Source organism: Rhyacophila brunnea, unplaced genomic scaffold (genome assembly GCF_057557595.1).
Source record: "Rhyacophila brunnea isolate RB1 unplaced genomic scaffold, BYU_Rbru_1.0 scaffold_4, whole genome shotgun sequence".
Taxonomy (NCBI): Eukaryota; Metazoa; Arthropoda; class Insecta; order Trichoptera; family Rhyacophilidae; genus Rhyacophila; species Rhyacophila brunnea.
Window position 1 is genome coordinate 28,423,801 of NW_028233068.1, and position 14,506 is coordinate 28,438,306.

General features: G+C 30.7%; 1 protein-coding gene across 6 annotated transcripts in view; it reads left to right on the top strand.

Moving 5' to 3' along the window:
* Window positions 1–14,506, top strand: part of LOC147067210 (uncharacterized) — a 74,462-nt gene that overhangs the window by 56,775 nt on the left and 3,181 nt on the right. For 3 of the 6 annotated variants that reach the window (XR_015071503.1, XR_015071502.1, XR_015071501.1), the window contains exons 13-15: window positions 2,944–3,078; window positions 3,968–4,090; window positions 11,400–11,531. Coding sequence is in view for 3 of the 6 variants with exons in the window: in XM_085954344.1 (XP_085810470.1) it covers window positions 2,944–3,078; window positions 3,968–4,090 (258 nt within the window). In the remaining 3 variants the exon portion in view is untranslated. The remainder of the gene's footprint in view (window positions 1–2,943; window positions 3,079–3,967; window positions 4,091–11,399; window positions 11,532–14,506) is intronic. The other 3 variants (XM_085954344.1, XM_085954346.1, XM_085954345.1) reach the window with 1 other exon arrangement.

Sequence of the window (14,506 nt, forward strand, 5' to 3'; positions counted from 1 at the left end):
AATATACCTACTTTAAAACAATTACCCACTCAATTAATAAAATGTATAATAATAATCAAGCATCATTATGTACCTATCTATTGAATAGTCTTAAAATCCAATAACAATAAATTATTACACAAACTGACCAACTTGACTATTAGATAAAATTTTATAGGGCCAGATGCTTAGTCATATTATTATTAGTATATATTATCATCATCAGGGCTCCCCAGTTCCCTCCACTCTTCTCGGTCCCAAGTTATTCACTGCCACGTACATCCTTCAAATTTTAAGAGTTCGTCTTTCCAGCAGATTTCAGGGCATCCCTATGGTCTTTTAGTAGACCTTGTGTACCGCTGTATGAGGATGTATATCCAGCGGTTGTCCACTCACTGAGCAACATGTCTGACATTAGTGACCACTATCACATCGCATACTCTTGTCTGCTTCCTTATCCATTGGATTCTTTTGTGGTTGCATTATGCCCAACATGCACCTTTCCATGCCAACTTGCGCTACTCGTAATTTTTGGATTTATCCTACGTTGAGAGTTCATGTTTCACACGCATACATTCATTGAATGCCACATACCGATATATAACTGCTGCTTATTAAGATTAGGTGGTCAAAATCGGCCTTTTGATGAGTGATAGCTGTCAGAATAATCATCAATAAGAATTTTCAGCAAGTGTAGTGCTTATTTTAATTGAATTTGAATCAAAATTCAAGTTCATTATATTATCTTACATATGAATAAACAATATACCTACAACGCTAATCTGTGTGTGATATGCTTGATCGTTTCGACACATACCACATGCGTTTCTCAGGTCTACTTAGTAGTGTACCACTTCTGTTGGGTAAATTTAATGGCAACATTTCTGCATCTGGCCTCTACGATAATTGTGAATTCAAGGAGATGAGAAACATAAAAAATACTGGATTTTTTATCACCCATATTATATTACTCACAGCATTGAGTTCGAAAATCCTACCCAGCTTCAAAAGCGATATAAGTACAACAACAATAGCATATGGCTAACGACCATTTCTCATAAAAAATATATACTATTATTAGGTTTACTTATACGTCTCGATTTGATCGGCATTATCCCAATTTGACGATCGGTCCTGAAGTCCTGGCCGGTTTGTCATTTTGTCTCACTTTATAATGTTATAGATTTATAGAAGGTACATATTTTCTGATCCACATGCAAGAGATCAATAATTTGTGAGCCCTAGATCATCATAATGTTGTGGTTGCTGCCAAAAGTTGATAAGTCGATAATTTAGGTAGGTATTTAGAGTTAATAACGATTTATGTATCTATATATTATAAATATGTATGCTAGGAAAAAAATTCAAGGTCATCTGATAAGACAATAATTATCCATACAGACAACACAACAGACAAAGAAATTAGCTGTGTTCCTGATTTTAGAGGTGTTAAACCTTCAAATTGTAATTACTTTACCTTAGCAACTTTTGGCAGTAACAGAGTAGATTATAACCTTTTATAGATGGTATCACAATATATCATATGAATTGTGTGCATATTTGTTAGCCCGACAATGCAAAAACAAGGTTGTCAAATATTTTTCTTTGTCTTTAACATATTATTTATTTATCTAGTTTTCAGCAATTATACAGTAAAATACTATCCCTAACACAGTAAAGAATATCTCTTTTTGAAAATAGTGCATGGACAAATTGTTTATTTTGTCCCAGTTTGGAAAAAAAATAATTAGGGTAGGCCTATATAATATTATTATGAGAAAGATCCACGTCGGTCCACAAGCAAATGAAAAAAAAATTAATCTTCATGATAATATTATGTTCCTGGAAGTCTGGTGTGATTTTCTGAGCTCAATGTTTATTACAATTACGTACACATTTATTTACTACTTACTGTCGATTTATGTTCCAGGTAAATTTTAATACGATTATGATTCCCCGCTGTTCAGGCAAAAGTCACTATCAGCAGAAATGGCAGTTTATGTACATTTCAATATGCATTCACAAACATATAGTCATTAAATGGACCAAGATCACTACACTAAATCATATCAAACACTAAACTCAACCAGAAACTACAAAAATAATCATTTCAATATTATGTATCTGTTTATAGAGACTTTTGCCTGAATGGCAACAATACTTTAATGTAGGTATTAAAATTAAATATCACACTTATAAAAATTATTAATGCTGCTTTATTTCAAATATAACAAATGTATATAATCAATCAATTAGATTGCACTGGGTAGTCCACCTAAAAATGTTTTGTGACCGTTTTTTCCCTGACCCTGCGCCGCTCGCCGTTCAATGCTACCGCTGATCCTAATGGCCAACGATATCGACCGCCACCGCGTCACTACAACTCCATCTGCCCGACTTCATTGCCAAATGCCATCAACCGCCATCACCTCATATCGTCGCCGACTGACGCCATCTATATATCTGCTTGGACTCATCTCGTCTGTGTTGAATTGTCAACAAATTCAACAATCCATCTTGTTGTCACTTGATGTAATCAATAATTTAATTTCACATCATCAAAACTGCATTATTTAATGAGGTACTCATTTCGATGGCATGAAATCGTTATAATTAATAATTACGGTGGCATTATCATGTTATTTCAACTGAATTATTCCATTATCAAATTTATATTAACAACTAACAATATCACAAAATTTTTATGTGACCATAATGAGTTTTAAAAATTTTACATGCCTGTAAATACAATAATATTTTTGAAATACGATACTATTATTAAATTCATCGCTTTGTCATATTCTATTTGTCAAATAAACTGTATCAAATATATTCCAATACGTCAATTATACAATTAAAATATATCTGACTTAATGATTCTTCTGATGAATCTAATATTTTTTCAAATCATCTTCAATGACACAAAAATTGAAATGGATTTGTTGAATATTGGAAACAATACAGTGAAGCACAAGTGGCGTGCGCCGCCAGAGAGACGGCGACGAGGGCCGAGGCGGCTCGCCAAGCGGAGACTGCTCAGCGGGAAGCCAAAGAGACCATCGACCACCTCAATAAGAAATGTGTTTGCCTGTCAAACTTGTGAGTGAATATTTTTAGCACCATTAATATTATTTAAATTGCGCTTCTATTTTTTTGTCATTACTGTTAATGATGATGATGCTTAAAAGATTAAAGAGATATTAACGTATTTATTTGTGATAAAGTTGCCAATTACTGCTGCACCATAAATATACATTTGTGATTGTGAAAACATATTGTTTGAATGAAAGTATTGTAAGGAATACATTTTTCTGCTGGGGGAGATACTTATTTAACTGATGGCCGCTATTACACATGAATAAGCTGCTTCTTGACTGCTTTCTATTTTTGTGATTGGCTCTTGTGATGTTTCATTGAGATAGTCATTTATGAAAAAATAAATCTAACCTACCAAGTCTTTGTTAATAATTTTTGCTCTTTCCCAAGATAAGAATTTTCATTAATGTTTCATTGAATAATACATTGTTTTCAGCTAATTTTTTTCTTAAATTAGTGTAAAAATTGAGTGCGGCAGTATATGGTAATGTTAATAATATTATTAGATAAAAAAAGTTAAAAAAATATACTTAGTTTTAAAATCCTCGCGCTACTTGTCAACTCTGGGTAAAGAAACCCAGAGGATACAGAGACAAACGTTTAGAGCTGTTAACATAAAACATTAGACTAGATAGTTGATTCCTACATCAAAAGAGAGAAAGCCAGGCGAATACAGTGTGTGCCTACATTATCTTCTGTATATTGTCACACAGTGTACCATATACTGATGCAGATTCACCATAGTAATCGTCCGGAGATGAGAGTGCGATTAATATAAAATTACATGTAAATATTTTATTGCCCAGTAGATGTTAGGGTAGGTGACATTCTGTTGATTGATTTTAGGTGTGATGTATTTAATACTATTCATTTGTTATTGTGCTTGAACCAGGTTCGAAGATATGCGCTCTCGCTGGCAACAGGCTCCCGGTGAGGCGGCCCAATTGCGGCGCGCCCTACAAGACGAGAGGGCAAGGGCCGCCGCCCTCCGAAGGCAATTGGACGCCATGTCACGGTAATCACCCATCAATCGCCGTCAAATCATTTCCAATCACATACAAACAAACACTTGTAATAACAATAACTGTCGCCAGGGATAAAACCGCTTGGTATTGATACAGAGTGTCACAAAGTGTGCATTAAAACGTTTGGTATTTTTCAGAAAGTGTAAATAACAAAGTGTGATTGAAACAAAAGGTAACAGAATACTTCTAATGTTTGAATAATGCTTATAACAATAATGAACTACACTGGTGAGTATATTGCATTCACCTATATCACTAGTATTCCGTTTACAACAATGGTTACCTGAAGCAATAACAACCAATTAATGGATGATAAATAGTACGGATAGTGTATTAATACTATGTTACACTAAGGACTATGAGTTAATATGGAGTGCCATCAGTAACCTACTGCATTGAGATAATGGATAATATACTGTTTGCATTGTTATCAACCTGAAATAACGCTTAAACTTTCTGACTGAAGTAAATAAACAATGCGTTTGTAAGAATTATGAAATGAAGAAAAATTCTGGATTTCATTTATAAACATATCTGAATCTCTTTATAATTGAAACCATAAGCATTCATCTACAGACTATTCACATTACCTACCTACATAAAGAAAAAAATCACACCTAGTTTAATAAGACCTTCATTTTATTGAAAAGAACTACAAAATATTCTCAACCATTAAAATGAAAAATAATGCTTTAATACTAATCCGCGCCAATGAGAGGAGACTAATGTCTGTGGAACATTATTGCAAGTCAATTAATGGGCCACTGAAAGGATGCCAACGAAACAAAAACACCTGTGAAAGAAGGTACCGAATCAATATTATAATTCATAGCGTTGTAGTAAATCTTCATCGTAGTACATAATTTAACATATATTATAGAATTTTGATGTTTTTGTCAGTAGCTTAGCAAGTGGTATCTGATGCTTCTTCGAAATTGCAATTAAACAAAAACAAATCACCTAATGTTACAAAACTCTTCAAACATAAAGTGATATTTTTACAAAAAAGGCTGAACTTTTTTACGATAACGCTTACCAAATAATATGTGTATTAAAATTTGTTGATTTCATAATAATTTGCGAGTATAATTGATAAACTTCATAACTTTCAACTACATATTCAGTTTGATTTACTTTTTTCTACTTATATTTTGGAGACTTGATAATCGCCAAGTATAAAAAATAATTATTGAGTTTATTGTTTTTATGTCGATATGTAATTGCCGACTAAAAAGTCAAAATGTAGTTTTAAAACATTTGAAGAATAAAAAATACAAATGCTTTAAATCTGTACATTAGAGGTAAAAGGTTGGATGTCTATTTTTTTAGTGTCTGTTAATTTTATGAACTTTATCATGTCTACATATTGTAGAAAAGTGGATGCCCCGCATTAAAAAATGACAAAGTTAAGTAATTGTATAAAGTCGGGTGTCCAAAGTTCCTTTAGAAGTTCTGAAGTTCATATTTATTATGTAAAAATATTAAATATAAAATTTGTAACTGGGCGTCTTACGTGGGCAAGGTTGATGTGAATGAAATGCAACGCGGTGCGGCAGGATAATATCAAACAGTCGAGGCTACCTGTAGTGGCCTACGTGCAGATAATACCCGGCGAGCATTGCGAAGCGGGACGGGGCTTCAGCGACGCGATCAGTTGATCGGTTTTTGCGCGAACTGGACGCTGTGAAAGTGACGTTTATCATACATTCATCATGTCAGATGTAGAAATTTTAATCAGTTCCATTCAAGAACGTTCTACATTGTGGGACAAAAGAAGCAAAAGATATCATAATTGTCTATTATCTCACCGTGAATGGGAGAAGAGAGAAATAAGTGATTCTACAAGTAATTACTTTTATTATTTAATTTACATTTCGTTGTATAGGATGTTGTCAAAATTTTCTCTCGCTTGCGCGGCTGTCATGATGCATTATATCTATAGATGCATAATTAACGCATATTATATCGAAAACATTTAAAACATAATAATTAATTAAGTGTATTTAATATATATGAGTTTTCAAATAAAAAGCCCTTGCGTCCGTTCATGATGAATGTGCAATCCCGACCGGCCGACTAGTGATAGGTACTGGCAACGTTGGACAGCGTTGCCGCTTCGCATTGTATTACTTGATATCGCTTCAAACCGCGTCGCAATTGCGTTCGCATCGACTTCGCCCACTTAAGATGTTGCGTAACACACAATAAATAGAATAATAAGACAAAGAAAAAAGCATATGAATTTAACTTTTGAGTATGTACCAACAGTTGCATTTTTTTACTTTTTATTCTCTCCTGAACAATTTCTAATATGTGACACCTGATCTTTTACCGCTGACTTACAGATTAATATACATAAAAGAAATGCTTTAGAAAACTCGGCATTTTCTATCTAATTAATTTTATTCATAGGTTCGACATAATTTTATAATTATTGATATTTTAGTATGTTACAAATGAATGTAAAATAGACATCTATTTTTAAGAGACTGAAATGTATAACATAACTAAGAATAAAGAAATAATCATTTTTTTTTGCTAATTTAATTTAGGTATGGTTGATGAAGTTTTTGTTGTTTGTGCTTCCTTATGCTTAAAATCATCCAATTATTATAATCCATACAATCATAAGCAGCTAATAAACACATAAATAAAATAAATGTATTAAAAAATGACAAGCCACAACACAAACAATCTTGTGTCCTGTGCTAAATAACTAAAGCGTCTCAAGTTTCCTATCGATTAATAATGTAGAGTGGTGTATTTTATGTTTATAATTTAGTAAAAAAAAATACAGTTATAATTTAACATTCTTAACTTTCGATGTCGTAATTTGTTATATTTCGGATTTCGCACATGCTTACAGAACGTAATATAATTTGGCTATTGATATTAGTAGGCTTTCGTTTGTAATATTGGTGCATAGTTATAATAATTGAACCTGATGTAATCAGAAACCACGGTCATGCTATTATGTACAAAAGTTTAGTATACACGTTACATAAATATCAGTATATTCATGATGACGCAAAGTACGGTCATTTATTTGAAGACTTTCTGTAACATGGCGGTTACAAAGTAACAAAACAGTTCTTTTAAAGGGAGTTTAAGTAATTTCTTTAGGTGGAAAAATGATACAGGAAAAATAAAACTCACTATTTTTTTGGTCATACTTTTTAACTACCTACATCAGTTTCAATTTGAAGGATATGGAATAAAATAATATCAACCTCTTTTATGATTAAAATTGATAAAATTGAGTTTGCCATCTATGAGAATCGCCTCTAAGCTATTTATTTGTAAAGAAAAAACTGCATTAATCAAATTTGATTTATCTCAAAACTTATAACATGAATGGTGATACTATTCTATTATGGGTCCTTCATTTCATACATTGTAAACAAAATTAAAGTAGCTTGAAGAATAATAATAAAATTAAATTGTTGTATTACGTACGCCTGAATTTTGTACATTTCTAACGTTAATAAACAATAACAGTAGGTGACATCGCCAATTATTATCGTCACCCTTTATTATAAACCTTGGAGTCACTATTTAGTCCATCTTCTGTGATCGAAATCCAAATATATAGTAAATATTATTATTATTATCCACCATATAAGAAAATTTAGAGCTCTTACTTGTTGGTAATTTAATTTGATTTCTCATTTTTTGAATCATAATTTATTTCTGAAGAGATTAAGTTTCATAGGGTAACGATAATTATTGGAGTAGCCATTATTGATTCCCTTTTTTACGTGTTGTAGATAAATAACTTGATCGTATAATATCCAAAGTATTTAGTTTTTATGTTACTAAATATTATAATGTACACCAAATTCACAGCCATATTTGTTGATAGATATCCAAAGTGCTTATCCATTTACTACAAGTTATTATCTATTATTGAGTTTATTTTAAATACTTATAAGATTCATTCAAATTATTATACCTGATGTGATTATTTTAAGATTTTATTACATTTTATACCCAGAGCTGTATTTATTTTTAAAAAATGTCTCTAAGAATAATGGTTCGTTTTTTATTATCACCTTATCATCCTCGCCAAGTCATCACATTCATTTTCTGTTCATTAGGTTATCTAGCAGAATAAAAATATATTTGACACTGCCATCTTGTGAAAGAAAAGAAAACTTTTATCAAATCTAAAGGAATGATGCAGAGATGACACCATTAAAATTGACCAAAATATATCATAATAGATTTTTGAGTGTTATTGTGCATTCCTCATTCTTTCCTCAACCTTTCGGACTCATCGTAAGAGGTCTGAAATCTCAAACAATATAAGGACCTGGCTATATAAGTCGTCTCAAATGCTTCTAACTTGAGATCGAAATTAGCTATAATAGTAACTTTTGTTGATACATTTAATGACAGAAATAAGAAACGCAAGTCAGAGATGTTAAAATACTCATGTATATCACACACACAATCAAATAATATTATTAGTTTTGTATGTTGTTTGACGTTCAATGGAAACTTTAAAAGATACAACAAGAATGTGCAAAATATATTTAAGCAAGATACAATGAAATTGAAATTCAATTGAAGTACAATACTATATAATGTGCTTGAATATGTGTAATATATTTTATATCTACTTATTGATTATTTTGACAATTACCGGTTGCGTTTCTTAATTCTGTCAATCAGCATGATGGTTCTAATCACTAAACAACCAATTTCAACCACATACGATTAAAAATCACTTATGCCACTTATGTGTAAAATATTATTTAAGTATGACTATAAATACATACTTTTAGGTTCCTATTCATTGTTATACTTATGTAAATATGTGGGCTTATTTGTTATACCTTTATTATAGAACATTACTAAGGCGCATCCCCATTATAGGTAATGCATAACACCCACTTATTTACATAACTATGACTATGCTTAGAGCCCTTAAAATTTTGGAGCTATATTTTCTTTTCATCAACTGAGTAACATTTTAAAATGGAGAAAAATATTTTGCTAGTTAAGCTAATGATAGGAATATTAAATAATATAATATTATAGTGGGTATAGAACAAAAACAATTCTTACATATTTGAGTTTAATTTTTTTTAAATAATATTATGTAGGTAACCTCATTTTTATTACTCATTATTGGTATTAATTAAATAAATTACAATTAGTAACAGGTCGGATAATTATGTATAGGGTACAAAAGTAGAAGAATGAAGTACAATATTTTTATTCAGATGTTTTTGTTTTATACCCACTGTGATTGAAGAGTTATGAATGTCATTATCACAAATCATAAGCACTACTGTTACCATTTTGAAGAAAGATCAATACTAATGATAGAGAATATATTTTCATAATATATTAAAATCCATTTATAAAATAATTGGGTCAGTTTCAGTTATCAGTTAAAATTACGTATAAATGCTGAAAATATGTAATACCAGCATAACTGACTACGATACTGAACTGATGGTGAGTTTTAACGAAAAAATTATCTTTTGCAATGACTTACCCCATAATCCGTTTTATTTTAATTTCAAGTACTTAATCAATAGGTTGACATTCTTAGGTGGAAGTGTACTGTCTAGCAACATTTAATGATGGAATAATGAAACATATAATTTAGTAAAATTTACATTTAAAGCGAACTGGTCAAACTTTACCACTGTGGTTGTAGGCGACGACAAATGATGACGGTCACACTACTGTCCGAAAGAAGTAGTTTTACATGTTGCACTTGACAGATGCACGTAGCTGATATTATGTCGCATATTCTCTTAAAGAAAAATCAATGTTTTTTAAATCAATCAAAACACACGGTGCACAAAACGGTGCTCCGCAGAGATTTTCTGGTGGTCCGCGAAATTTTGGCATCCAAATGCATATGCAAAAAATTCTAATACAATCTTCAAAACCCGTGCACCTGCAAAAATTTATGCATTGTGTATTTGTACTTAAAATATATTAATGATTTTATGTGATGAAATCAACCGCAATCATACCAAATAAATAATATTTTTTATTTCTGCGTTAGTGGTCTGCAAAAAGTTTCTTCGATTTTCGGTGGTCTGCAGGTTATTTTATCAAAGTTTCTTAAATTGTAAGATTATCTTTGAATTAAAAAAATATTCAATTTTCTTTTTAATATTCATAGATAATGTGTTAAAAACAATTTTAAATATAAATTGTGTAAATTTGGCTGTTTCGTCATTTCATCACTAAATGTCACCAAACACTGCAGTCCCATTTAAATATCTATACCTGCCTGTTAAATATTATGGAGTAGGTACATATGGGTATATAAAGCTGTCATCGGAAAATCAAAAAAATATCTAAATAAAAACTATATTAAAATGAATTCACTCATTTATTCATTCATTTCATTATTGATAGCGCTGCTGTGATGTATCGACTAATGCTATTTTTGCTTCACATTACAAGTAAACACAACATTCGTATATAAAATATTATTGATGAATGTCTCGACATTAGACTTGAAATTCTTTATGGCACTAACAGACTATGTTTTAACTGTATGTCAAGAAACGTTAACTGTATGAAAAGAAACGTTACTGACTTGTTTAATATTTTAACAACAGCAGACCCCGGCTGCAGGATCAAACATGTTATCACTCTACCATCTGGACCTCCACGGACCAGCTATACATATAATCTAATAAATTGACAAACCAATACTACGTAGGATCTTCATAGTTTTTGAATTTGGTGGTAAAATAATTTAATATTATATTGAAATAATAGAATACTTGCTTAAGGGGGATTCTATATGTCAACAGAGAACCTAGCGGAAAAATACAAAGCTTGCAATTACAGATTTTTTTTTGATAATTTACAATTTTAACTGTATTAATTAATAAATATGTATCTGAAAACATTAAAAAGATTTTTTTTTTAATTCAAAGATAAACTTACAATTGTAAAAAAATGTAATAAAATTTGAATTCGTTCAATTCGAATCTTATTATTACATTCTATTTTATGGTCATATTTATTATTAAAATTTAGTTTATTAAGTTTTCAATTTACTTTTTTATACAACTTATTTATTTATACAACTTACAAACAGAAATATAAAATCATATAAACAAATAAAGGTTTGAAAAATATTTAATATTTAATTATAGGTCAGGAGAATATTTATTAGGTCTCGATAATATTTCAAATGTGAATGTTTGTTTACGGATCACCATTCTCACCGCAGATCACCATTGCAAAGCATGAAAAATAATCTGAAAATAACACTGTTTTTCTCTTTTTTCTTCCAATACTTTACAAATTCAAAAGACCCTTTGAGCCGCAAAAGTGGCAGTTGTAGGAGTGTTGGCCCCAAAAAATGCGCTCGCGTGCAGTGATGGGCAAGCCACATACCTACAACACGATATTCACGCGCCACTGAAGACAAGATTACACTTTACTGTAAGTAGAATTCAAAACCCAAAGCAATCGTTTTTGGTCGCCCTCTATTGACAAAATTGTAGAGCCCTTACACATATTACTTTTTTTCAGAATCAATGGACTATAAAAGCCAGTCGGTAGACAAATGAAAACTTTTTGAATATCCCTAATAACAAAAATTAAAGTGGAAAATTTAAAAAACAGATTTTATTTTTAAAGTTTTTATATTTCTTAGATGTAGAGACGCCCTCGCCACTACGCTTAACAAATTATATGAAATATTATATTTAAAAGTATTCTCTATAAAACATATTAGAGCTTGTACAAAGAGTCTGGAATCATCAGCTACGTTTGGTATACTTTGGCTTTGGCGGTTGAACTGAATGTGTGTGAGGGGAAAATAAGAAAGAAGGAAATACTCATAAACAATAATAAAAAAACATGGACTGTAGTATTAATTAATACATTATTTATTCACTTTAATGAATTAAAATAAAAGACAATAAGACCTATCCATCAAATCATTAAATAATACATCAATCACTAATCAATTTTCAAAAACAATTCAATTAGCTTGCCGATTTCACTTATTTTTGCTGACAAAGAGGCTGGTAAGGTCAAAAAAATCGTATTTAGGATATTTATTTCATTGAATTTATTAAACCAACATGGGTTAATTATTATATTTTAATTTTATACACTGTTTATGTTTCTGTTATCTTTTTACTAAAAAATCTGATGTCATAATATGCATTAGGGGTATGCGCTCCTCTTATAATATTTTCTTACCAAGATAATATTACCTATCTTACCAAGAGAGGGAGGGGTCCAAAATCAACAAAATGTGTCCGTTACGTACCAATTATTGGTAACAAAGTAATATCAAGTAGGTACACACTTCTAAATAATATTTAATAAACTAAAATGTAGGTAGTTAATATTAATAATTAGGTATGTTTCAGCATACATATTCCAGTTTTTTAAAACGTGCCTACCTAACACAAATTTATTATTTAGCAGACACAATATAATTCGAAATGGATCTAATAAAAATATGGATAAATTAATCATTCTAATATTTTACATATCAATATAATATCTTTCCGCAAAGAATCAGCAGATAACCCCCATTAAAGTGATTTGCATTCTTATGAAAATGTTCTATAATATATTAATATAAGCGAGTTGTCATTGTCACACGTATCAGACACTTGGAGGGTGTATCCTATTGTCCCTCTTCGCGCTCAGCTTACCCAACCACCCGCCACGCCAAACATAGCCGATGGTTCACAACTAAATAATTCCGCTCAATCTACATTATTTTGTCAATATTCATTTCTGTAATATTCGTGTACGATTCTGTAAATATGTTTATATAAATCAAATCTTAAAATTTAATACTTTTCAGCTTTTCATTATATAATTTATAATATTTCTTATAATATTGTAGCTTTAAATATTTTTGTCTTTTTGCACTATTTTTAACATAAAAACTCTAATATTCATTTAGTATAAATTTTATAATAAGGAATAAATACATATGAAACATTACCTTAATTACGGTAAGAATAAGCATGTGATAATTGAATATAAGTTTTTTTTTTAAATTAATAATCTTCACAAAATTCTACGTATTATTGAAGATGTCTACTCAAATACACCCAAGTAGTAAACCCATGAACTGGTGTAATTCTTCTTAAGTTGTTTGTAGCTGTAAGTCATCATCGACAACTTTTGACATTGGTTATAATTTTTTAATGATGATAAGAAAATATATTTTGATGCAATAGTACCTATTATAGTGTGCTAAAAAGACTCTTGTGACTAAATTCAGAGATGATGGTACGAACCAGTGGCGTACGGTGACTTTTCCTTGTAGGGATGCTGTTGAAAAATATGCATACTTATACTATTTGCTATGTTTTATCTTCTGGGGTTTTGTAACCTGAATGTTGATAGGCAGCTTATGAAGGTGAACGGTGTGTGGTGGTGCAGCCCGGTAGGTTTAATATATTTTTTCAAGTGGTTACAAAATGTACTACTATATCAATTATTTCTGTGGATGAAAAGAATCTACAGCATCCACGGACATCACTGGTACGATATCATTTAAATTGATAATCTTTTTTCTGTCTCAAACAATTTGATTAAGCATTATTAATTTTTATTATATTCGGTTACTTAACTTCATTACAATGCAAAACAAGAGTAACTTCATTAAACTGGGCTACCACAACAAAGATTATTATTATAGCAATTAGAAGCCGTGAAATACAAAGTCATTTATAGAATTGAATATTCAGTGACAACTGTTTGTTTTTAATGTAATGTAATTTAGACAAAGGAGTAAAATATTTTGTGACGTACAAATGACATTGGAGCGAGGGACGGTCAAAAAATAGCGAAAATTGTTTGATGTCATATATGGACAATGGTCAATAAACGGGAGATTATACAGAAAAGCTTCATTTTAACTTATGAAAAAGTTCAGCTATTAGAGAAGTCAAAAATATAATATCTATCTAAAGTAAATTACAATTTCAGTTACCTACTACGAGATATACTATTGTATACATTATAATATTTAAAGATACTTAGATACTTGTATATTCATCATTAAGGAAATAATTATTATTGCAACAAAATATTTTCTTAAACATAATTGTGTCGGACGTATCAACAAAATAATCGTAAAGAGCGAATGAATTCTTTAGGGAAACAATGTCAAAAGTTATTAACATTTCATCTTATTACCATATTCGCACACTCAAATATCAGGTGTCCAGTCATAGGCCTGTCGCTATCCCAAATGATGTCATCGGTTTTCCTACTCATTGAATGGGGACCACAAGGTACCTAAAAGATTTACCTGCTCAGTGCTCACCCTTCAAAGGAGCTTTGTATCAGTGGCGAAGGGTGGAGGTAGGCTGTTAAGATCCGCCATAAATAGTGCACATTAAACTTTTTCAGACATACATATTTGTTATCATTGAAAT